The 23,809-nt window shown below is 37.2% G+C and overlaps 4 protein-coding genes across 5 annotated transcripts; 1 reads left to right on the plus strand and 3 right to left on the minus strand.

Moving 5' to 3' along the window:
• Nucleotides 1–1,788: 1,788 nt before the first annotated feature.
• LOC126788814 (isocitrate dehydrogenase [NADP]-like) lies at nucleotides 1,789–5,715 on the minus strand. The gene is given in 15 exon segments (XM_050514824.1): nucleotides 1,789–2,068; nucleotides 2,161–2,283; nucleotides 2,423–2,565; nucleotides 2,646–2,680; nucleotides 2,842–2,957; nucleotides 3,044–3,112; nucleotides 3,310–3,413; nucleotides 3,513–3,604; nucleotides 3,703–3,804; nucleotides 3,885–3,938; nucleotides 4,028–4,105; nucleotides 4,287–4,324; nucleotides 4,787–4,896; nucleotides 4,984–5,027; nucleotides 5,522–5,715. Coding segments are annotated over 15 exon segments (1,254 nt in total). The 5' UTR covers nucleotides 5,574–5,715; the 3' UTR covers nucleotides 1,789–1,974.
• A 2,193-nt stretch (nucleotides 5,716–7,908) lies between these two features.
• Nucleotides 7,909–10,994, minus strand: LOC126788812 (serine/threonine-protein kinase AGC1-7-like). 2 transcript variants are annotated; one of them, XM_050514823.1, is made up of 4 exons: nucleotides 10,885–10,994; nucleotides 10,158–10,218; nucleotides 9,347–10,059; nucleotides 7,909–8,782 (listed from the first exon to the last, which is right to left on the minus strand). In XM_050514823.1, the coding sequence occupies exons 2-4, from the start codon at nucleotides 10,179–10,181 to the stop codon at nucleotides 7,909–7,911; spliced, it is 1,611 nt and encodes a 536-aa protein (XP_050370780.1). In that variant the 5' UTR covers nucleotides 10,182–10,218; nucleotides 10,885–10,994. The 2 variants fall into 2 exon arrangements, with proteins under 2 accessions (XP_050370780.1, XP_050370779.1); XM_050514822.1 differs by lacking the exon at nucleotides 10,885–10,994 and having other exon boundaries at nucleotides 10,158–10,250.
• A 2,030-nt stretch (nucleotides 10,995–13,024) lies between these two features.
• On the plus strand, nucleotides 13,025–14,966 carry LOC126788218 (peroxynitrite isomerase Rv2717c). Its single transcript, XM_050514190.1, has 4 exons — nucleotides 13,025–13,255; nucleotides 13,344–13,484; nucleotides 13,858–13,926; nucleotides 14,561–14,966. Exons 1-4 carry the CDS (start codon nucleotides 13,097–13,099, stop codon nucleotides 14,678–14,680), a joined length of 489 nt encoding a protein of 162 aa, XP_050370147.1. The 5' UTR covers nucleotides 13,025–13,096; the 3' UTR covers nucleotides 14,681–14,966.
• A 301-nt stretch (nucleotides 14,967–15,267) lies between these two features.
• LOC126788314 (mediator of RNA polymerase II transcription subunit 22a-like) lies at nucleotides 15,268–16,829 on the minus strand. The gene is made up of 3 exons (XM_050514291.1): nucleotides 16,647–16,829; nucleotides 16,468–16,533; nucleotides 15,268–15,747 (listed from the first exon to the last, which is right to left on the minus strand). The coding sequence occupies exons 1-3, from the start codon at nucleotides 16,806–16,808 to the stop codon at nucleotides 15,502–15,504; spliced, it is 474 nt and encodes a 157-aa protein (XP_050370248.1). The 5' UTR covers nucleotides 16,809–16,829; the 3' UTR covers nucleotides 15,268–15,501.
• Between the last annotated feature and the right edge of the window lie 6,980 nt (nucleotides 16,830–23,809).

Raw genomic sequence — 23,809 nt, forward strand, 5'->3', positions numbered from 1 at the left:
TGGGAGGTAGGTACTATACTAGCCACTTGCATGTATAGTGGATTAGTGGTCGGGTTAGGGTTTGAAGGTTTTAGATCGATGAGTCTCATAGTTCAGTACTGTGTACCAGCTAAAAGATTTGCTTGCTTATTTCATTGCAGTATAATTATCCTAACAGCATGCAGATCTGCAGTAAGAATTTCACAATATACTCTTTTAGTTACGATCTGGGTGTATCGTTGATAACCTAGATATCATAAATCGATGATAACCTAGATATCGATGAGATCGATCTCATGGAATCGTTGGCCAAGAATCATGATGACTAATTAAAGAATTGTGCTTCACATAATCACAGTTCACATCGTGGTGACTGCACCTTCACGGGTGACACACACACGATCGAGCACAATCAATGTGCGTATGAGCACCGCAGTATATAGTCCTTGGTTACTTTCTGGCCAGAAACCTACTGTAATTAATTCAGAATACTGAATACTGATTAAACTTTAAAAACCAATTAAGGCCAATTTCGTTCATCCTAACTTTCAAATTCTAATACATTGGAATACTTGATCGATCTGCTAATCAATGATTATGTATGGAATCAATCGAAATGGAACCACAAAATTATAATACGAAACTTATTTTTGATACTCATCATAATAATCTCATCCCTTTCATACTCACGATAATCACCTCCCAGATATTTCCACAATGTACTCCAACAACTCCTCGGAATACATCAACACAAACAATTTTTTCCCGTTGTTTTGAAACTCACTATATAATAACCCGTAGTCGAATATCCAAAATTAATTTGTAGCGGAACGAAGGAAAAACAAAATGATGATTTGTGTGACCCTAGGCTCACTCTTACAGAAGTCGTGACATCCAAGACTCATGTGTTTGCTCTGCAAATGAATCCAGTTTCACTTCTTTTGGTTCATCTCTCACACTCTTTAAGGTGAGTCTCCCCTACAAAGGTTTTTATCAGCAGACTACATACACCAAGTTACAGATGAATATTTCCGATTTCTCTCATTGTAGACCCCAATTTATGCCAGTATCATTTTCAAACATGTTATATCCTTCAGAATTCATTACTGCAAGTCTGGAATGCGGGGTTTCGGGAAGTCAAAGTAGGGTTACTGTAGCAAACGCGATCATATTTAAAGTTGCTCATTTGCTCTATATCATTCACATAAATAAATTGACCGTGTTAGTATAATGATGGTTAAGATTTTAACAATGGAAGTTTTTGTGAGCAAAAACATAGGCAGCATACTCTAACAACGTTCATGAGACTTTTGAAAGTTCGAGTTCACATTTAAAGCATACTTCAACAACCCCAAGAGACTTTTAACTGCTCAAATTCTCAGTAAACGACGTGAGTGTAAACGCAAAGTATACCTTGTAATTTTGATTTTCTATCGCTATATATAGTAGACCCCAATTCGATAATACCATTTATGGATGGTTAATGTATTAATAATATCTTCAGTTCCCCATAAAATAAATATATTCAGTTCCAACAACAAAAGTTTATAGATTATTTATCTGAAGTCTAACTACTAGTTTGGGTTACAATGTCATAAGTCATAACATGCCTCAATATTGTGAAACAAAGTCGGATCATATATATATACTAGACCGATTTTATCATCCTAGTCTTTCGTCTCCCGACTACATAAATCAAATAAAGTTGAAAACTTGAAATCAATGCTACCAACTCAAGGTACGTGAAAGTGTAAAACTGTGTAAAACAGGTAGACAAAACTCACAAAGCAAAGGTGCTGCAATTCATGTGCCTTCTACGTCATAACAGATTCTGAAGAATGTGGTGAAGGGGTACATAGTCCACTTAAAAAAAAATCAAAAGAAAACGATTAAGTTATTTATGTGAGGATTTTGATTTTGAAGGCTATAACTTATACCAGTGTTCATTTATTTACTCATTTTGGAGACTTCACTAATATGAGCCTGAACAAGAAATCACAACTTTGCTTTACTAAACAATCTAACTCTCAGCTCCTCAGCTACAGCATCAATAAATTCTTCAGTATTGAGATACTGAGACCTAAGGACCCTGCATAAAACATGTAGTTATTTATTATAAAAAAGGAAAAGAAAAGCACTAATTGAACTTCAAGATTGGGTAGGACTTTTGACAGCACATACTTAGGCCCATGGATAAGGAGTGCAAGATCCTTGGTCATCTTCCCAGATTCAACAGTTCCAACACAAGCTGCTTCAAGTTTCTCCACAAAATCTGATAGTCTGGCATTTTTATCCAACTTTGCCCTGATGACACAGATTAAATTAAGTACATATAATGTTTTCATTCGATTTTTACATGAACATAGAACTTCGAAAAAGTAAAATTCATATCAGAGCTGGATAAGTATTTTTCTCTCATGCTAAAGCCAGAGTGATCTAATACCTGTGTGCAAGACCTCGTGACCAAGCAAAAATAGAAGCTATGCTCTTCATGCTGGTTTCACCACCTTTTTGGTGAACCCGGTAATGGCGGGTAACTGTACCATGTGCTGCTTCAGCTTCAATGGTCTTTCCATCTGGGCACACCTGCAGCCATATCAAACAAAGTTATCTTTGTATTCACAAGCAAAGTGCCAAAAAAATAGAAATAAAAAACAAAGATATACCAGGATAGATGTCATCAGTCCCAGAGATTCAAAACCTGTATCAAATTTTTTGGAAAAATAAATTAGGATACACATTGTGGGCTAGGCCATTCCAGAACAAACCACCTCCCCATTTGCATCCAACAAAAGCAGCACTGTAAGTTTAAAAAGCCAAAAAGGTGAATACTTAAATCACCGGTTACCAAGAAATACAAACCTTGTGCTACTAAGTCACTTTGCACATCCCCATCATAGTTTTTGCATGCCCATACATAACCTCCTTCACTTTTAAGAGCATATGCAACCATATCGTCTATAAGACAGTGTTCATACCTATGCAATCAGCATGATATTTAGTGGGAAGCTTCATATTACTGAAACTACAGCAAGTAATCATAGTTATTGGCAAGGTAACTCACCAAATTCCTTCAGCTTCAAATTTTGATCTCCAATGTGTTTCATATACTTCCTGGAAGATGTCCTTGAATCTTCATTATAAGTGAAGTGTAAGAAAATGACAAAAGCAAGAAAAACTTGTGATAATGGAACATTCTAATGACCCATAAATCCCATAATGCACTCCTATGCTAAGGTGCACGAGGAGCTTTAGTGATCATTTTTCAATGGTAAATGTAAGCCAATTAAGTTACATAACAATTAAGAAGGTAACATGGCACTGTCATACCTTCCATCATATTTCTTAAGGATAGTATTTTTAGTGCTAAGGTAAAGTGGTCACTTCTTCTGGTAGGCAGTATTCATAGATGCATCTGCAAAGGATCGGATAGACTGCTCAAACATATTTAAAAAAAAGCTGTTAAAATCATCTACCTGCTCATTCATGCCAGTAATAAACAGTTAGAGGGGGGAAATGAGTCAAGTTTCAACCTCATCAGTGTTATACATGGACAGAGCTACACCTCCCGCACCAGTAAAGTTGAAAACTTCAAATTCTTGTTTCTCATTGGACCCATCAGGTACTGCAAATCATGTCACCAAGAAATTGGATTTCAACTTCTTTGCAAGTATTCAACAAATGTCAAACTCAGAAACGAGCTTCTCTACACAGATCTATTACCAAAAACTAACTTAAGTTTTCCAGGTCCCTTTATGATTGCATCAGTTGCTCGGTACTGATCACCAAAAGCATGCCTCCCAATGCATATTGGCCTTGTCCAACCTGAAAAGACGCTGAACTATTGACTATTTCTTAATAATGGAGGCGAATTCAGAGGAAAAAGCCAAAAAACTATGCCAAACCTGGAACTAGGCGGGGAACATTTCTGCAGATTATAGGTTCTCTAAAAACAGTATCTACAGAGGACAGAATGCATTAGCTACTTAAAACTGATCGTATACACAACAAAGTTTGCTGATTTAAAATTTTGGAAAAGTCTACTGACCATTTAAAATGTTCCGGATAGTCCCATTTGGACTCCTCCACATCTGTTTCAACTTAAACTCCTTAACACGAGTTTCATCTATTAAAATCCATATAAACTGATTCAGAATGTAACAAAAGTATAATATCAAATTTGTCCATGGAGAGGCCAAGTAGTCAATCTCTTGCAGGGTATATATGCACATTATCGCAATTAAAGAATATATATATATATATATATATACATAGTTCCTATATATATTTATACATCTCTAGTATACCAGGAGTTATAGTTGCACATTTGATTGCTCCATTGTACCTACAATGACAAGAAACATAGAATATAAAATTATGCAAAAATGATAAAGGGCATCAACAACTGATATACATCTCTTCACAATAACATAATGCTTTATAAATATGAAATGGTATGAATGAAATCATGGCAATTCATGCCATAGCATCTCATGAGACCAGTCATTCCGGTCAAGTATGACAGAAGATAGACTGCAATGGCCACGCTTAGCCCATTATCAAATGACATGCCTGACAAATTTATACCAACTTCCTTCAATACTATAACTAGAACAACATAGTTCATACAGGAATAAGGTAAAACTATTACAATGAAACAAGACCAAACTTGAAGGTATTACAGATTTCTGATTATATCAGTCAACATAAGAGAAATAGAAAATTATTAAAGATAGAGAACAAAAGTTTTCTTGGCAGTAAATTCGTCTAGGAAAAGGAAAAATGAAGGGAGAAGAATAAGGCATACTTAAGAGTAGCTTCTGCACTTTCAATTGTGACTCTAACATTGGTCGCATCACGATTAGGGAGGCCAAGGTCAAAGTACTTGATATCCAATTCCAGAAAGGGAAAAATAAGCTGTCGAAACAAGCAAGTTGCAGAGTCATTAAGAAGTATACAACATGAAATTACAAGCTCACCTGATGCCATGAATAACAGGAATACCTTATCTTTTATAGATTTCCAGAAAATCCGAGTCATTTCATCCCCTGCATTTACAAAAGTACATCATTGCTAGACAAGTAGTCATATGAACTACATATACATTAGTCATCAGTCATCACTCATCACTCATATGGTGATGGGTTCTTAATACAAGTATACAAATCTCAATCTGAATCTTCGGCCTAACGCCACGAAACCATTTAAACATATTTGAGAAAGGCCCAAGTTCAAAACATCATAGCAGTGATGAGTAAAACTAAGAGTTGCCCACAAATTAGCCTCATCGTGTAACAACTAAAGTGATCAGAAGTGTGTTACTTAATGAACTGAACTCAAAAATACATACTTTAACTTGAACGAATATCTGTTCAACACAAAGATTGATACTTTTGCTGTCTCTGAAGTCTGAAACTCAACTTCAAGGGCATTGACTCAAATTCAAGTAGGTTTCTTTGATCATGTGCATCATATTCTATAATATCAAGATCAAACAGGGCAGTTAATTTGAAACAAGAGCCCAGAAGAAACAAGATCATACCATCCATTTCGACAATTGGGTTGGTCACCTTGATCTTATCGAATGCCTCCATTTCGCGGCTGAGAGCAAAACAGAAAACCTGGGGGGTTTGGCGATCGAGAATCGGAGGTTTCCTTTTCTGGAAAATTGAAAGGCGTGTAGAGAACTAAAAAGCCTTCTGGCGTTCCAAGGGAAATATGTTCGGTATTTTCATAGTCCCGGTCCGAAGTGATCTTACTTGTTAGTTATTAGTTATTACGGTTAAATTCTTCTAATTTGACAATTTGGTACCTGATATATGAAAACGGACAATTTAGTACTTGAAGTTCTTAAATTTAAAACTATTTTGGTACTTATGTCAATTTTGACCATATTTTCATAATACATTTATATTGTCTCTAAATTATCACTAAAATTTTGATATCTCATCCACTTAGTATATGTGATGATTTACGTATATAATTATATCAATATAATTATAAGTAATTTAAAAAATATATTTTAATAAAAAATTACAATTGCATAAAGGCAATTTATTTCCTTTGTAGAAAATAATTAATATACAATAAGTATATTAAAACAAAATTTTATTTTCGATATATGCGAATTAGATGCTAAGTGGAGTAGATATATCAATTTAATTATCTACAAAGAGAGGCAATTATTGGAAGAAATTAAGAAAATGTGAATTTAATGAGTTTAGGGCTAGAATGACAAAAATAATCCTAAAAATATGATCAAAATTGATAGAGGTACCAAAATGGCCTACAAATAAGAACTTCAGGTACCAAATTGTCTGTTTCATACATCATGTACCAAATTGTCCAAGTAGACATATTTTAGATACCATAGGAGAAATTAACCCTAGTTATTACTACTTACTAGTGTATCAGATATAGTTACTCTAAATTTTTAACCCAATGATGTTCCATAAGTAAGTTGGGAGGGCCTCAAGTTGTGATGACATTTAGCTCTCGCATTCCATCGAATTTCATTAGGTGTGAGTACTTTTAAAGTTATTTATGTAATCCGATTATTTAGTACTGGAGACGTATTGCTACAAAAATTAGAGATTAGTCAATATATGAATTTAAGAATTAGATCAATAGTGTCCCATGATTAGGCATCAATTGCTTCATGAATCAATTGCATAATGTTTGAAGTGGATCATATAATTTCCAAGCATCTGTTGGCCCAATCTCGAAAGGTAAATGTAAGCTTTCCGTGCATGAATTTACCATGCATCCCACATCAAATATGAACTGGCTGAAGGCCAATTTACATAAGATTCACTTGGGGTAAAAACTGCCGGAACTCGGTTACGCGAGTTTGTGACCCAAGTGGGGGCAATAAGCCGAGGCTTTGGGTGAGTCTCATTACACGCGCCTGTGAAAAGTCCGGTGTTGCCTTCACGGTCAGGGTACGGCGGTCATATCCAAAGCCAGCTGGAGTTCAGTTTGGATTTGCGGTCAGTGTACGGAGGCCACTTCAAAGTTGGGGTGGATTCCTGCGTAACCGACCCCATTTTTGGTAAACTGTAAGTGATTTTTTTTTACCTCAAGAGTACAGTAATTATTTGGAACTGGTTAAATAGCTTGTATATCTAAACCCCACAACTTTGTTATGTCATCTGCAAAAGGCTTGCTGTAGAAGGTGATTCACTGTTGGTTATCAAGTGATTCAAGGCTTAACTTGTGTTACCTGGAGAATCAAGTCTCTCTCTAGTCCAAAATTTTGGATAAACAATATCCCTCCTCAAGTTTCTAATGCTCTCTTTGATGCAGTTCCAGGGCACCTGTTTGTAATCTGTTTCTTTTTCTCCTGGAAAAAGAAAACTTTGTTAGTCATCAACTTTGGGACCAGTAGAACTACTGATAGTCATTAGCATTAAACTTTCAAAATATAAGATTGTCGATCAACTTCTTAAATGCTTGAGGAGAAAGTGTAGGAACTGCAAAAATTATAGGAGCTGTTAATAATAATAGGAACTGATCATATGACTGAGGAAAATGTTACATCATTAACTGTTCCAATTCAACCTTGAGGTAAGAAGTTAGTCAAGTTACATTGTTAACATGAAATTTGGAATTTGTTGAACTACCATAATCATTTGACTATATATACCAGTAAACCACCACACCAGAAACAGTACATATTCACAAAGACTTCAATACAAGTCTACAGTTCAAAAGAATGACTCATAAAAGAATGACTCAAAGAAAAATCAAAAACAAAAAGTTGCATCCTGCATATGCATCTTTTATTGCCCCTTGCATGGAAGAGATCACTGTAAAAAAAAGTCTGCATTATGAAACTCAACATATAGTATATATCTGACTAGGTTGCATCTCTTTTTTCTCTTTGTACAATGAAACTTCCCATAAGAGAAAAGACTCCCAAAATGAGTGCTAAAAGTACTCGAACTCTACATAAGAAGAATCATTAGGATTACTGCCATTTTTATCACTTCCCTCCTCTGTCTCCTTCTTTTTTCCAGGAGCGCATGCCACCTTGCTAGCATATTGTGAATAGTCTACAGGTTCAGGTACATGAGGAGGCATGGCACATCTCACTAGAGCCCAGTTCACTCCCTCAAAGAAAGGGTGTTGTCTTATTTCTGTGGCACCCCTTTTGTATGCAATTCGCTTATTTGGTTCTTTGATCAAGAGCCCTCGAATGAGATTACGTGCAACAGGACTTACTTGTGGTGTTTCTGGGAACTTCAGAGGTTGGCCAACGACATTGAAAAGTGTGGCACGATTTCCATGGCCCTTGAACGGGGTTGTTCCATGTAAGAGCTCATATAAGAATATGCCAAACGTCCACCAGTCCACTGCACTACCATGCCCCTCTCCGCGGATAATCTCTGGGGCTAGATATTCATGTGTTCCGACAAATGACATGGACCGCACATTTGTAGGCTCTGCCATCAGTTCCGGAAGGGAGTTACTAGCAGAAAGGCCAAAATCTGATTTAGATTTGCGACTCTTCTTGGAAGGTAAAATGCGTGGAAAAAAAGTGGATGGCTGCATACAACCCTGGACGGCATACTCCTCCTCCAAAATTGCCCCGGAAGCCCCACCACCACTACCATTGCTTGCATGGACAGATGAAGACTTGACGAGTGTAGGATTCACAGAACAACGGAGTGATAAATCAAAGTCCGAGAGCATGATATGGCCCTCATCTCTTACTAGAACATTTTCCGGTTTTAAATCCCTGTACACAATTCCAAGCATATGCAGATACTCGAGCGCTAATAAAACCTGTGATGCATAAAACCTGCCACAGGATAAAACATTAGTTGCCTCGCTTCAATCTAAATGTCAAATACTAGTACAAAAACCTCAACTTATAAGGATTTAGCAAAGAAGTTTCACCATCTATGGTGAAGAAATGACATTGCTGTTTTCATATAAGAAGCAGTGGTGGGGTCTTTTACATGATAAAGAATTAATTTGCATCATGCTTGGATAGTGCAAAATATATACCCAGAAAGAACCAATTTGCAAATGCCACTGCCCATAAAACAAAATGAAAGAATTGAAGGACCAAGTACCATTGTCAAACTCTTATATGTATTGTATCCAAGTTTTCAGTTTTGATAAAATAGCATCTGCATTTACCAATGATTGATTATGATTCTGCTCATGACACCTACATTCGTTACAATGCAATGCAAAGGCCGGAAAGGTTCTAACAGTGCAGCTTCAAACAGTGAATTAAAGTTGTTGAACCAATAGCTCCAATGCCAATTAGAAAATTTAATATCAAAAAATATATATCAGAAAACATTCAGTTCAAGCATGTCTAAAACTCAAGAAATTAAAAAAAATGGTGAGTTACCGTGCAGCTTCCTCAGTAAAATGCTTGTTAGGTTGCTTCTGTCTCAGGGAATGTAGATTACCTCCACTACAATACTCCATGACCAAGCAATAGAACTTGTCTGTCTCGAAGTAGGAATAGAGAGTGGGCAAAAATGGGTGGTCAAGAAGTCCAAGTATCTCTCTTTCTGTTTGTGCTCGTAACAGCTTGTTTCTACTAGCAAGAGATGCCTTGTCCATGACTTTCATGGCAAAAAAAGCATTTGTTCCTCTGAGTTCTACCAGATAAACGCTACCAATATCTCCATATCCTAGGCGCTTGAGAAGCCGAAAATGGCTAAGGTTCAGTTGGGAACCTTTAGAGATCATGTTGATTGCATCCCATCGAACATCACCGCCAGTATGAGGTCTTATGGGTGTGGTAATACTGTCTAAACTATCCGAACGAGAGCTATTACGACTTCGCTGGCCATGGCTAGGGATAGAATTGGTTAGAAATTCAGAATTTGCATGTGGCATTGGAGTTGGAGAAGGACGACTACTGGTTGTGGTTGATTCAGGCATCGTCTTGCCCTTGAGGTCCGCTCGGTTGGAACTTGGATCCTGAGTTGAACTACCACTAGAATTTGCTTTGCCATCTAGTTTTTTGGGGTCATGATCCTTGCTATTGGAGGAAGTGATACCATGCTGGCCGTTAGATACCATCATCTGCGGTCCAGATGGTATTTCTTCCGACTGCATTAGAAAAAAAAAACAGTCTAAGACAGCAATATGCACAGATTAAAATCTTCCAAGAACAAACAATCATAAACACAAGTGTATAAAACACTTACATCAGATCCTGGATTTGAAGACATTAATGAGGTAACAAAAGAATACCCCTTGAAAGAACTCCTGATCATATCATCATCAAAATCCATCAGTACTTCTAATTTCTAAATAATGCAGAATGAACCGATATGCAGATAAGATAAATCATTGATCTTTACAGCATAAAAATTTCCTAGTGTTTCCTAATAAAAATTGCACATTTCTTACAAACAGAAACGGGCTGGAGCTGCAATGATTACTAAACATAAGTTCAACCCTCTTATGACTGAATTACATCCTTAACATGATTAAGGAGCCCAAATTCGTTGATTACAGTCATATCAGGAAATCATATGTTTGTAGCTACAAAAATAACCAAACAATCATCATTAAAAACAACAAATCAATCTTTGTCGCACCCCATTATAATGTACTCATTTAGGGTCAATCTGTACATAAGCCATGTCACAACCAATATCAATATCAGTTTGCGGCAGGCACGTAACAGCATGTTAGACAAACAAAACATAAACAAGTAGACAACAAACAAAGTCAAATGTTCAAATCGAGAATCATAGACCTTCAGAATATCCTTCATTGTCGATTAGTACAGACATTCTTTAACGACAAAAAAACAATATCTAAATCACACAAAACATATGAATAAACAAATAAACCTTGAATCTGTCATATCACACATAAAACTAAACCAATCAAGTAAAAGCAGATTGCAGGGGATGCGGGACCAACCAGAAGGTCCAATGCGGCAATCAAGGCCAAGAAAGGAGTGATCTTCTCCTCCTTGTCAGTCTGTGTGTGCGTAGAAACTTGTTATAACATGAACGAATTGTTGGGTTTCCAAGCATTGATCAAAATGAGGGAGAAAATGAGAATTCTTTGCTGAAATGCAGAGAGAGAAAATGAAAGGAAACAAAAGAGTCACATGAGAAATGGGAATTGGGTATTGAGAATGAGGTGGTTCATGACTGGACCACCAAACAAAGCCATAATCAGGTGGAGGAGGAGTGATGAGAATTGGGAGGAAATTGTGGAGCAAAACAAAACTAGAATTAGGAAAATCCAATTTTTGATTTTCCATTTTATAGAAGAATGAGAGGAAATAATTTAAAATATGGGAAAGGGATTAAGAAGAGGAAGGTGAGTGTTTGTGTTGGGTTTGGGTTCTTTTTTTTTCTTTTCTTTTCTATTTCTAACTTGAGATGGAAGCAAGAGAAGGGAGGGAAATGGTCGTCGCCGTGAGGAACGGTTTGGCGCGCTTAATGCTCCCCTTCTTTGTGGACTCAACTTTTCTGTTCCTCTGTGCCCAGCACTAGTCTCCAGCTTTGCAACTTGTTGAGCTGGCATCTTAGTGCCCAATCAACGAAGGACACCTCACAGTATCTGATTTACTTATCAACCTAGATAGAATGAATCCGAACGTATTTGTAACGTTCGCCCTCCGGATTCGGTCATCTCCGGTGCGTTTCGCAACGTTTCCTTGAGTCCATGATATCACACACTCGAAGACGTGTCAGTTATCGGTTGGATGTGACCGGAGACTTGCCGGAATTTTTCTACTTTGTTCCCAAAAAGACAATTTTACCCCTATCAGTCGTCGATCCCTCAGACTCTGACGCTCGTGGCCAAGATTCTATGGTTTTCTACTGGATTCCAAGAACCAATCGATACAAGTCCCCATCAAAGTTGGAATTCACAACGGCGATTTCATCAAAGGGATATTTCTTTTCCCCCTTCATCTTTTTCAATTGTTCCGTTCTTGTAGTCATTTGCTTTCTCATTCTCTGTTTCATTTTAGTTTCGCAGTTCGGATTTCTTATTTCTATCATGCCTGATCAATTTTCTCATGTTTGTAGGTTGATGATTGTTCTCTCCTCTTAATCGGAGATGGTGCTCGGTTCTTCCAGGCTGTGCAAGTTTCTGTTGTTTTGGACTTTTGGTTTCTTTGTGTTTCGTTGGTATGAGATAGCAGTTTCTGGTTTCGGTTTCTAATCTGCTTCGTCGATTGTTGCTTTACGCCGGCGGAAAGGGGACTTGGTACTGCTCCCACGTCATTGAAGTGGAGCAGCTGGCCCTTGGGTTGGATATCACTCGGTTTAGAGTTTTGTCCCACAGGGTTTTATCCGAACAAGGTTTTAACGAGGCTTGGGCTTGAGAAGGAGTGAAGACATCCTCCCACTTCTTCCATTTTATCCTTGCACTTAGCGCTTTTGTTTCCTGCCTTTCTTATCAGATTGTGGATTGTCTTTCTTGACATTCCCATACTTCTAGCTTTCTGATGTATCCTTCTTATATATCAATCAAACGTTCTTATTCTCCAAAAAAAAAAACTAGATAGAATTTAGGAATTTACAGGTTTGTTACCCAACAATGTAGATCGGCAAGTTTAGGTTAAGTAAACAAGGAAAATCGGCCTTAGGTTAGATTAGAAACGGGTCTATATGTTGTATTGTAATGAGACCCAAAATTCACATCTTGATCATACATATGTTGAGATTTCTGAGTTATACTTTTATACTTGTTATGGTCATGATGCTGAAACCTCACTAATATAATAGATAGAACTTAAAAGCTCATACGCTCAGTTTGTTGTGTACTCCATTATGTTTTTTAATTGAGAATTAATTTGAATAATATAACGGGGTCTCTTATGAGATGAACTGACGATCTCCCACTTAATAAAGGAAGAATTTGACCAAATGACACTAGGCAGCTGTTCTTTCTTTTTCCATTTTCGGTTAAAAATATTGACATTGGTATCGAAAGCCGTAGTGAAAAGTGAAAACAGATAGATGAACTACGACCGGTTCTGTTAAGATGGCTGGATGAGTGAGTTTGCTGCTGACTTCTGCGGAGACCAAGACAAAACAACAAAGACGAGACTTTCAAAGCGCGCCGACACAGAGAGAGAGAGAGAGAGAGAGAGAGAGAAGACTAGAAGAACATGGCGGAGGACGCAGCTAAAGCATCGCCGGCGGTTCACCCGGCGATCGCGCCACTGTCTTACCTTCTGGGATCATGGAAAGGCCAAGGCCAAGGCGGCTTCCCCACCATCAACTCCTTCTCTTACGGCGAACAACTCCATTTCTCTCACTCCGGCAAGGTACACGAGTCATTTTTCGATAGTTTATGATCTCTTCTGGTGGATTGGTTTCTGAGTTTGTTATTTGTTTTGGTGAAAATGGGAGAAGCCGGTGATAGCTTACACTCAGAAGACTTGGAAACTCAACTCCGGCGAGCCTATGCACGCTGAGAGCGGATATTGGCGGCCCAAGCCTGATGGGACTATTGAAGTTGTCATTGCTCAGAGCACTGGTCTTGTTGAAGTTCAGGTGTTACTTTCTTCTTGTTATTATTCAATGGAATTTGAAACGAAAATGCATTCAGCATTTAGGAACATAGATTATCGGATAAAGATTCGAGCTTTTTGATTTATCATGTGTCATTTTCTTGTTGCTCCAATTGTTAGTTGTTCGACTCATCTTTCTCATCAGTGCTCATTTCATCATATTCGTTTGGCAGTAATATATCATATATACTTAATGTGGATGAGGATGTATGATTTTGTGACACAATGTTATCTATATATGCATATCTTTATGAGATCAGATCGGTATGTTGCATTTTATCTATAACTTATCGTGCTGTTTATTCCTTTACTTGATTTAATCTGCTGATATTATCGTTGTGTTTTGATTTGTTTAGAAAGGGACTTATAATGCAGAAGAGAAAGTGATAAACCTTCAAACCGAGCTAGTGGGAAATGCTACCAAGGTATTTAAGCTTAACCCTAATGATTCAAACATGCAATAGCCTTTACAATAATTTATAGATTTGCTTGGATATGCTTCAGGGTTTGAGATGACAAATATAAAAAAAAAATCAATTTTTCCAGTCAGAATGTGCTCATAGGGCATGGCTTGCTTTAGAGATAAATAAAGTATGGATTATTGGCTCATTTCGTGGAGAAGTATATATTCTAAAATTATGACTGATACCACAAAGATGCTGAGAGAATTAGAATTGAAAGATAGGTGTTTTATCAAAAAAAGAATGATCTCTCTGAAATAAGAAAAATGAGTTTACTATGGTGATGCAAGGAAAAAAACAAAGGAAATGGACGAGCAGCAATAAGAGAGAAATATATAAAAAAATTAGTTTGAGAAAAAACAGAAACCCAAGTTTAATCTTAGAGTTGGTTACTGAAGCAATTTTGATTTAGGATTAGAGATTCGAGGAAATGCCTACACTGGTAACTTCATAAAAATGTGATTACACCGAATATAATATCTGGTATTTAGTTGTTAGGAATTCTCTGATAATCTTGATCGTTTTGGTTATGGCAGTTGACTTTCTGTACCAAAATGACTGTTGAAAGTTTAACAGTTCTGTTTTTCTTCTGGTGTAGGTGAAAGAGATAACCAGGGCTTTTAAGTTGGTTGACGAAGAACTATCTTATGAGGTTCAGATGGCTACCAATCTTAACAGCCTCCAACCACATCTAAAAGCCTCACTGAAGAGAGTCTGAAGCAATATGTTGTAGATAAAGTGAACTTTACAAGTTGTAGTCATAGATCATTGCTCATTGTGCAGCTACATTTGCCCCAGATTCAAATAGTCTGGCAAGTGGATATCAGACGTGCAAAGAAAACATAGTTAATTCTATAGTCTGTAATAACAGTGGCTGGAAAGTACCCTAGTACAAGCTTTGGATTCACCTATCTGGCTATTCTGAGCATTGATTGTGAACAATTTGCTAACTTAAGCATGAAAAATCTAAATATGATTATCGAGGAGCAACTCCTCAATTCCTCCAGGGACATGCTGTTATTGCTGTATTGGCTTTTGTTTAGACCACAGAATTAGACTGATTCTTCCTATCCAGATATGCTGAATCACGTCAGTCTAGTTAACTTCAGAATTGTACAAGGAGCTTACTTAGCAAATGGATTCTCAGTCCATTTGCTCACAACTTCAACATTACTACAGAAGTTCTGCAGCAACTTGTTCTCAAAGTTTACAGAAAATAATCACACCATGCTTGGGAACGGCTACTTTAAAGTCTAGCATGTAGGTCTACCTGTCTAAAGAAGATAAATTCTAGTTGCGCAAAGCAAGCATCGAGCTTAACACAAAAAATGTAGAACATTCTTACATAACTATGCATTCAGATTTAAGCTTACAATTCGCTACATAACCGAGCAAGTAATATATTCCAAGGCTATAGTTCAAAAGGTTGGTAACTCGAACTGCCACATGGCAATACATTGTTTCTGCCTATGTTTACATAACCAATGTCAAGATTCAACAAACAAAGCACCCTAATAGTTCTCTTCTTTAAACGTCAACTCATTGCTGCAAGTAGGTTTCATGTGTATGTGGTACCGAAGAAGAATAATAATGGGCTTCAAGCTCCTTGAGGCTGGCAGCTGCCTCTTCCCCAATTCTAGCCAACATGCGGTCAGTCTTCTCGGCCTGCTTGTCAAACTCTGCCATTCTTTCCTCTACATGGTCATTAAGGGATGCAAAACCAGAAAATAGTGCAGTCTGCTTCAGGTCGGATACCAACTTAAGTAAAGAATCAGATGACTGAACCTGTGGCAAGATAGATATATGTTGTAAATATTAAATGATCCAGTAAGCAATTAGGAACCAAATGCTAGACAGTAGAAGCTCAGCACCAAGCTTGCACTCATCTACAGCCAACTTGACAAGACTGGCAATGCCTAAACCCCAGCACTGCGAATATGGAGAATGAAGTGCAGATTCATTGTTTATGTTTTGTGTTGAAATCATTTTGCTCAAATCCAAAACTACAAACCATGTTACTACTTAATACCCACAAATCTTGAACTGAAACCCACAATGATTCACCCAAAACCTACCATTCTAGATTTGAAAGCAATTGTTTTGAACTCAGAAATTCTTGTGCAGCCTTTGATTGATCCAAAATTATATACCATAAATTACTCATTTGACAGAAATTTAAGCTTTTGGTACATGGGGTTCTTTAAAACTAGGAAAATTAAACATTTTTCACACAGATATGAACAATTAGCAGCTATTTACTTAATCATATACCATGACAAAACAAACTTGAAGAGACACATCAAATTCTCATTATAGCAACACCACTAACCTATAAAACTGCACTTAACCAAAAAAAAAAAAAAAAAACCTACAAAACTGCACAGCACATATCAAATGCATAGTTTAGAGAGTAGAGACTACATTCTACTACTTCCATACACTTCTCAATGATCTAAAAACATAAAAAGGACAGAAGCAGAAATAACAAGGATTAGGATGTCTGACCGTTCTAGCAGCACGCATCTCCATCATGAAAGCTTCTTGAGAATTCTTAACAGGTTGCTCACTCACCTATCAAACACCATGAATCGTCACTCCCACATCGTCCAATACAATCATTCAAACACTTTCAATTCTACTTTATAAGAAGAAAGCCAACTTAAAGAAACAAGAAGAGACAAGACCCTGGAGACGTTGACGAGGTAGCTGAAATAGTCGACGATGGTGGCTATGTCCGTCTCCACACTCTCCAGCCACTTCTTCTGCTTCTTAGCTGCCGCCAGCGCCGCCGCCGATGTGGGTCCACTCCCGGCGCCGGACCCACCTCCTCCTCCCCCTCTGTTCATCCTTGCCACTTCTCTCCCTCTCTCACTAACGAAAAAATGCGAGAAATAGAGACGGACAAATCTGGGCTTTAATCAATCTTTCTAATCGAGAGCCCAATATTAAGTGGGCTGTTGTACAATGTCGAAACAAAGTTCATGACGAGGTTTGAAACGTCACGGCCACCTTGTGAACTTGATGTGTCTGAAATTCAACTGTGACATGAATTTACAACTTCTATAGCATCTGTTTTGAATGGAAAGACAAGGTTTGTGATGGTGATTGAGATTTAGGGCTTGATATGATTTGTGATGCTGGCAGAATAATAGGTGCCATGGTTTTTGTGAGGCAGTTCCAGATGAGATTGATGATGGCAACATTAGGGGAGGAAAAAAAGACCTACAAGGAGTAGCACAGGGCTCTTATAGTGTCTGAGAGTGTTTCTGATCACATTTTTTGCCATTCTATTAGAGCCCTGTGTCAGTCCTTGTAGGTCTTCTTTTCCTCTCTCTAGTGTTGTTCATCACTCTCATCTTAAATTTCCTCATTCATGCGTTCTAATCTATGCTATTGTATCTATCTCACAGAATGGGACTGCAACTCAATGAACTCTTAGCTAGATCAGAACTCAATGCTGATATAGGGATCAAACTCGTCACAAACCCATCCCATAAAGAGTTTGTGACTTACTCTATATTTGTATCAGTTTATAACTCTTTTTCTCTATTCATGTTAATCATGTCATTAACTACGAGTTGGTCTACTCTTATCAAACTGCATACTCTTTGATAAGTTACAGAATTGGACTTAACATCTACATCTCATCTGGTTTTAATCCGAGTTAATAGAAAGCCATTACATTTAGACTTCTTGATAAATGCAGTATGCAATTGTTGGAAAACATTTTGTATATGGAAAGACATGAGATACATGAAACTTGGAACATCATATCAGGTGTACTAGAAGTTTTGGGCGAGTAAAATATGACGGTATCGCCGGCAAGTGACAAACACAAACATTAGGGGTTTTTTTTTTTTGACGAGCTATGCAAACATCGTGTTTTGACTATGTGTGCTATGCAAACATCGTGTTTTGACTATGTGTGCTATTATCTCATATGTTGATCAAAACTGACATAAGCATCTCTCATTAATCATTGATTGATACGACGGTAATTCTCGAAGTTATCGTTTCTTAGTATAAAAATTACAGATACTTAGGGGGAGAGGTTTAAACCGGTCTCACCCTAAAAAAAACTATAAAAAACCACTAAATGACATTATTCACCATTTCTCCCAAATAAGGATACTAAACTTTTTTTTACACAAATAAGGCCAAATCTCACTAGCAGAGCCGGCCCTGAGATTTCCAGGGCTCGAAGTGACGAGAAAAATTGGGGCCTCTTGTCAAAAAAAAATCGAAACAATAAATTTTTTGAAACAACAAAACATAGCAATAAAACTTTCAATAATAATAAAATGTTATAATGTTTGAAACAAAAATATAAAAGTTACAAATATCAGTACATTTTTACTCAAAAATTGCCATTCTTGCATTTTTTGAAGCAAAAATGTCAATTAAGCACGGATACTCAAGCTTTTCCGCAAACTCTTTTTCAATCGATAACGTAGCCAAATCATTCAGTCTTTCTTGAGACATAGTTGATCGAAGATAAAATTTGATCAACTTTAACTTCGAAAAGCTTCTCTTAGCACATGCAACAGTAACAAGTATGGTTAACAAAAGTTTGTAAGCAATCCAAGCATGTAATAACTGCTATCTTTACTCATTTCAAAGTGCTTACAAATTGTTGTTCTACATAATGTAAGATGTAGTTCCATCATACCTGTTAGTAAAAGTAATATAACAACAAATATAAATACAAGTAATTGTTGTATTATATTGCAAAATTGCTCAGGTAATACATTGTCTCAACCAACAAGGTTTTGTATTGACTTACATTGTCAATATCTTTTGTCCACAAAGTCAAAAGATATTGACTTACTGATATCCTTGAAAGATCAATACATTCTTAGAGGGGTCTCACACATAGAAGATTGTTAAATTTTCCTACTGGTGCTAAAGAAAATCAACACTAGATACATACAAGAAAGATAGAAATGACAGTTACGACACACATTACATTTCCCAAGACACAGTCTGATCTTCACCCAAGCCAATGGTCCTCTTGTAGTTGCTCCAAAACTCCAATAACTGAAACAGAATCACCATTTTCTTCGTATACATATATAAATCAGCAAAGCATATTCATAATCAATCTAAGCTATATACTTGATGAAATGAGCCAATTCAGATCTACTTTCTTAAATCAAGATCTAAATTGATACTGCAAAGAAAATTAGATCCTAAACTATGACAAGCACGCACTGACCTTTTGTTTTGTGGACTTGGCGTGGCTATCCAACAACGAGACTGTGTACCATGACAATTTCTCTCCAATCTCACATAGATAAAAACTGTCAACAATTACTAGTGATCTAAATTAAAATTAATAAATAGAAACCCTAACCCCCAATTTCACATTCTAATAACCCAGACCCAAATTAAATATCCTAACTCTTAAAGTTTTTATTATCTAACGAAATTGAAATTAGACTAAAATTGAGATGATGGATAAAGAGACCGTCGCTGAGGTAGAGAAGACTCAGAAGAGGACATAGGTTTCTAACACTAAGATTGGGAGTATAAACTATGAAAACTAGATGATAGATAAGAGAAAGTTTGAAAAAGCAAGAGAACTCACCTAGAGGAAAGCTTGGATGAAGAACGAAGACTGATGAGAAAAGATCTAGGAGACTGAAGGGATCCTAAAAAATAGTTTTGATTTTACAAAGGTGAGAGAAGTGGCGCTCTAAATTTGGGAATCCCGTTCTTTATTTTGGTATTTTGAAGTCCGGCCTTTCTTTTTTTTCATAGCGTTTACCGTAAAAAACGTTGTCACCGTTTTTTTTTCTGACTTAGTTTTTTTTTAATTATGTGTATATGATTAAGAGGGGCCCTTAAAATTGGGGGCCCAAAACTGCTACTTTAGTGGCTTTAGCCCAAGGCCGGCCTTGCTCACTAGCTCATATTTTTATTCTACCTAAATTACCTCTCTCTCTCTCTCTCTCTCTCTCTCTCTCTCTCTCTGACGACGAAGGCTCAACTGCTCAACGCAATGGAGGCTCAAAGCCTTGATGGCGAAGGCTCAGCTGCCTGATCTGGTGCCACCATGTCAACCTCAAATCAGAGCACAGGAAAGCAGAGGAGCACCTCACCGGAGATGAAGAGAACATCGAAGACCAGGTCGCTCCGATCGTCAAGCTTGAGGAGGTCACCGTCATCACCAAAGAAGAGAAAGCTACCATACAATAGAAAGACACTACCAACCAGATCGAAAGAAATTGCGAACTAGATTGAAATACACTACCAACCAGATCAAAAGTCATTGTCAACCAAATCGAAAGACACTACCACACAACTTGAAAGCAACCACAAAATCGATAGTTAAGCCCATCCAGTTACTGGGAGAAGAAGCCTACCTCGTTTTGGCAACAAGAGCACAAGTTAGAGACAAATGTGCAGGTTGTTTTGGAGAGGATGAACAACCTATTAGCCATGACGAGGATGCCGTGACCAAGAAGATCAGAGACAATGCCGAATCATCGATGAGAGAGAGGAGAGAGAGACGGGGAGAGAGACTGAGAGAGTAATTGAACATACGTTCAGAATTGAGGAGGGTATTTTAGGAATCATTTTTCTCTTTGTTTTGGGCCTGGGTAAAAAAAAAGTCCTTAAATGGGCAAAAATGTTTTGGTGTCCTTATCTAAAAATATGAGTTATGAATTAGCCTTATATGTAATTGGCCCAAAAAAGTATGAAAAAATCACATGTATGTGAAACAATCTATTTCTTGTATGTCTTGCTACCCTAGGATTCACCTTGGTGTCAATTTGCTATCCTACCTCATAATTAGCCAATTTGCTACCCCATGTTTTTAAAATTAGCTATTTTGCTATCATTTTGTCATATCAAATTTTCACTTCTCCCTAACAAGTGAATTAATTTGAAAATCCAAATAAACAAATTGGTCAATTTTGAAAACCGTAGGTTGTAAATTTTGCTTAAGGTTAGTATATTGACAAAATTAATACTTAGGGTAGCAAATTGACAAGTTTTATAAAACGATGATAGTAAATTGACATAAATGAAACCTAAGGTAGCAAATAGACACTAAGGTATATCCTAGAGTATCAAATTAGCAATTATGCCTTCTTGTAAAACCTGGTAAGAGCATCCGCATCCATAAAATGGGTTTGCTCAAGCAAATGATGGGTCTGGAAGCAAATTTTACTTCAAGCAAATTGATTTCAAAATTTGCTCAAGCAAATAGATTTTTTCACACACCCATTTTAAATTTGCTTGAGCAATTCAATTTTGTCTTGTTGTGAAATGATTAAAAAAATTACTAGATATACTTACAACCAATAATAATGTGCCACGTGTTGTTATCGACTCGATATTATATAAGATTTCTGATAGATTTTCAACTAATAGAGAATTGACACATGTCACTGCCACATGTCATTGTCGGCAAAATAATTAGACCATATTTTCGGTGAGATTTTTGATCAATTGGCTATAAATTGTCTAAATCACTCATTTTATACTCACACCATTGTGAAGAATCAAAGCAGATTTAGGATCTTTATATCTAAACACTTACCAGCATTTCCGTGTTCATGCACCAATGAATCCTTTAAGCTTCCACAATTTTTTTTTCAGGCAGAGACAACATCGACAAGAAGATGATTACCATATGAAGCAATCATTCGTCAATCAGGTAGTCATGACGGAAGCACAACACGACGATGAACCAACACAGCCAAGCAGTTCACGTCGTGGTAAAAAACTGAATAAGCCACGTCATAGGCTATATAGGGGACACAATCTTATGGAAGATTATTTCATCGAACGTCCAATGTTCGACGCGCAAGACTTTCGCCAAAGGTACATGATAAGCAAAGACTGATTCAACATTTTCATGACAGACTTCTGAACCACGACCAATCTTGGCACCAAAGAGAAGATGCCACTGGTTTGTTAGGGCTACTTTCCCAAAAAAAAGATAACTGGGGCTCTACGAATGCTGGCGTACGGATCAGCCGCAGATCATTGTACTGAAAATCACAAGGATGGGGGAATCGACCACCCTTCATTATATGAAGGAGTTTTGCAGGCAATTGGTTCACCTCTATGGTCCAAGATACCTTTGTAGTCCAACACCAGCAGACCTCACGTGACTACTAGCTAAATGCGAACACCGAGGCGTTCCAGGTATGATTGGAAGCATCGACTGCATGTACTGGGAGTGGAAGAACTGCCCAACCGCCTATCAAGGGGCATACTCGGGTCGAAAGGGTCACCAAACGGTTATCCTAGAGGCCGTGGCCTCCTATGATACGTGGATATGGCACAGTTTCTTTGGGTGTCCTGGAGCTAAAAATGACATTAATGTGCTCCACCTATCAAATGTGTTCTCAGAGATCCTTGTCGGAAGAGGCCCAACTGCTGTCTACGAAGTCCACGGACAGAGGTACTCAACAGCTTATTATCTGGTGGACGGAATATATCCAAGGTACTCTACATTTGTCAAAACAATTCACAATCCCCAGACGCCGCAAGATAAGCTCTTTGCAAAGAAACAAGAGGCATACCAAAAAGATGTGGAGAAGGCCTTTGGCATCTTACAATCTCGATGGACAATTATACGTCATAGTTGTATAATGCACCACAAATCGGTAATGACTACCATCTTGTTAGCTTGCATTATATTACATAACATGATTGTTGAGGAAGAGTACGTGGAGGATGAGGAATAAGAAGACTTCTAAAACACATCGAGGGCTTTCTGGGTTTATGATGGGTCGGTGGATGTACAAGGGAATCGAATTCATTTTGAGCCAATCAATAGAGATGGAGCCAATATACAACGGTTTCACGACCGTGTTGCGATCTCGAATTCGTTTACATCCATAGAGAGTTGTAGAGAGACTTGATGAAACACATTTGGAGGGCGGAAAAAGGTGAAATACTCTAAATATATATTTATTATGTATTTTCATTCCGTTTGTATTTAATTATTAAGCTTGTGTATACTTTAAGTATGTGTTTTAATTTTTTGTGTATTTTAATTTCATCTTAATAAATAAATTGTATTTTAATTTCATCTTAATAAATAAATTGCATTTTTATTTCTCAACAATTTAAATTACATAAAATTTAATACAATACTATAACTATCATGGAAATAGCACACGATTTGGGTGATAACAATCCGAATATGTTTCATCGGTAGGTTGATCTTGACTAGCTTCTACTTCATCAAGGATTTCTAGTTTCCTCTTGGTAAAATACATTTTTGAGATTGGGGCCATAGCCTCCAAATCCATTGTCATGATCCTTGTGTCATTCTTTTGTTTCTTCAATCGCAACTCTTCTTCTGCCCTTGCTTCCTTTCGCTTTTGAATGTCTATGTACTCCGCGTAATAATTAAGCTCACTTTCATTATGCACTAGCCTCTTGGCGTGCTATGATGTTTGGTCACTTGTAATAGTATGTAAAACCTCAACTTGTTGCTCAATAGGAGTCTTACCATGTTTCTTTTCGCGCCTTGGTTCCCATTGGTCTAGTGATAGGAGCACTTTTTGTGCGACGTTCTTAACATATTTTTATCTCAATTTGTACTTTGTTTAGCCCTTATTGTTGTACTATTGAGTCATTGAGTCGTAGTAAGAGTTTTAGGCGGTATTGGATGTTATTTTGTGCTTACATGAGTTAAAAACGCATAATTGGTCTAGAGTCCTAGTTTGACTAGGAAGCCTTCTTAGGTTTTGAAACTAATTATCTCTTAATTATGATTTTATTTTCTTATGGAGCCAAGTCATGTAACAATTAAATAGAAGATGATCATTAAAGTCATAAAACATGACATGTTTTAGGGATTAAGACATGACATGTTTTA

The sequence above is a fragment of the Argentina anserina genome, chromosome 3, assembly GCF_933775445.1.
Source record: "Argentina anserina chromosome 3, drPotAnse1.1, whole genome shotgun sequence".
Classification (NCBI taxonomy): Eukaryota; Viridiplantae; Streptophyta; class Magnoliopsida; order Rosales; family Rosaceae; genus Argentina; species Argentina anserina.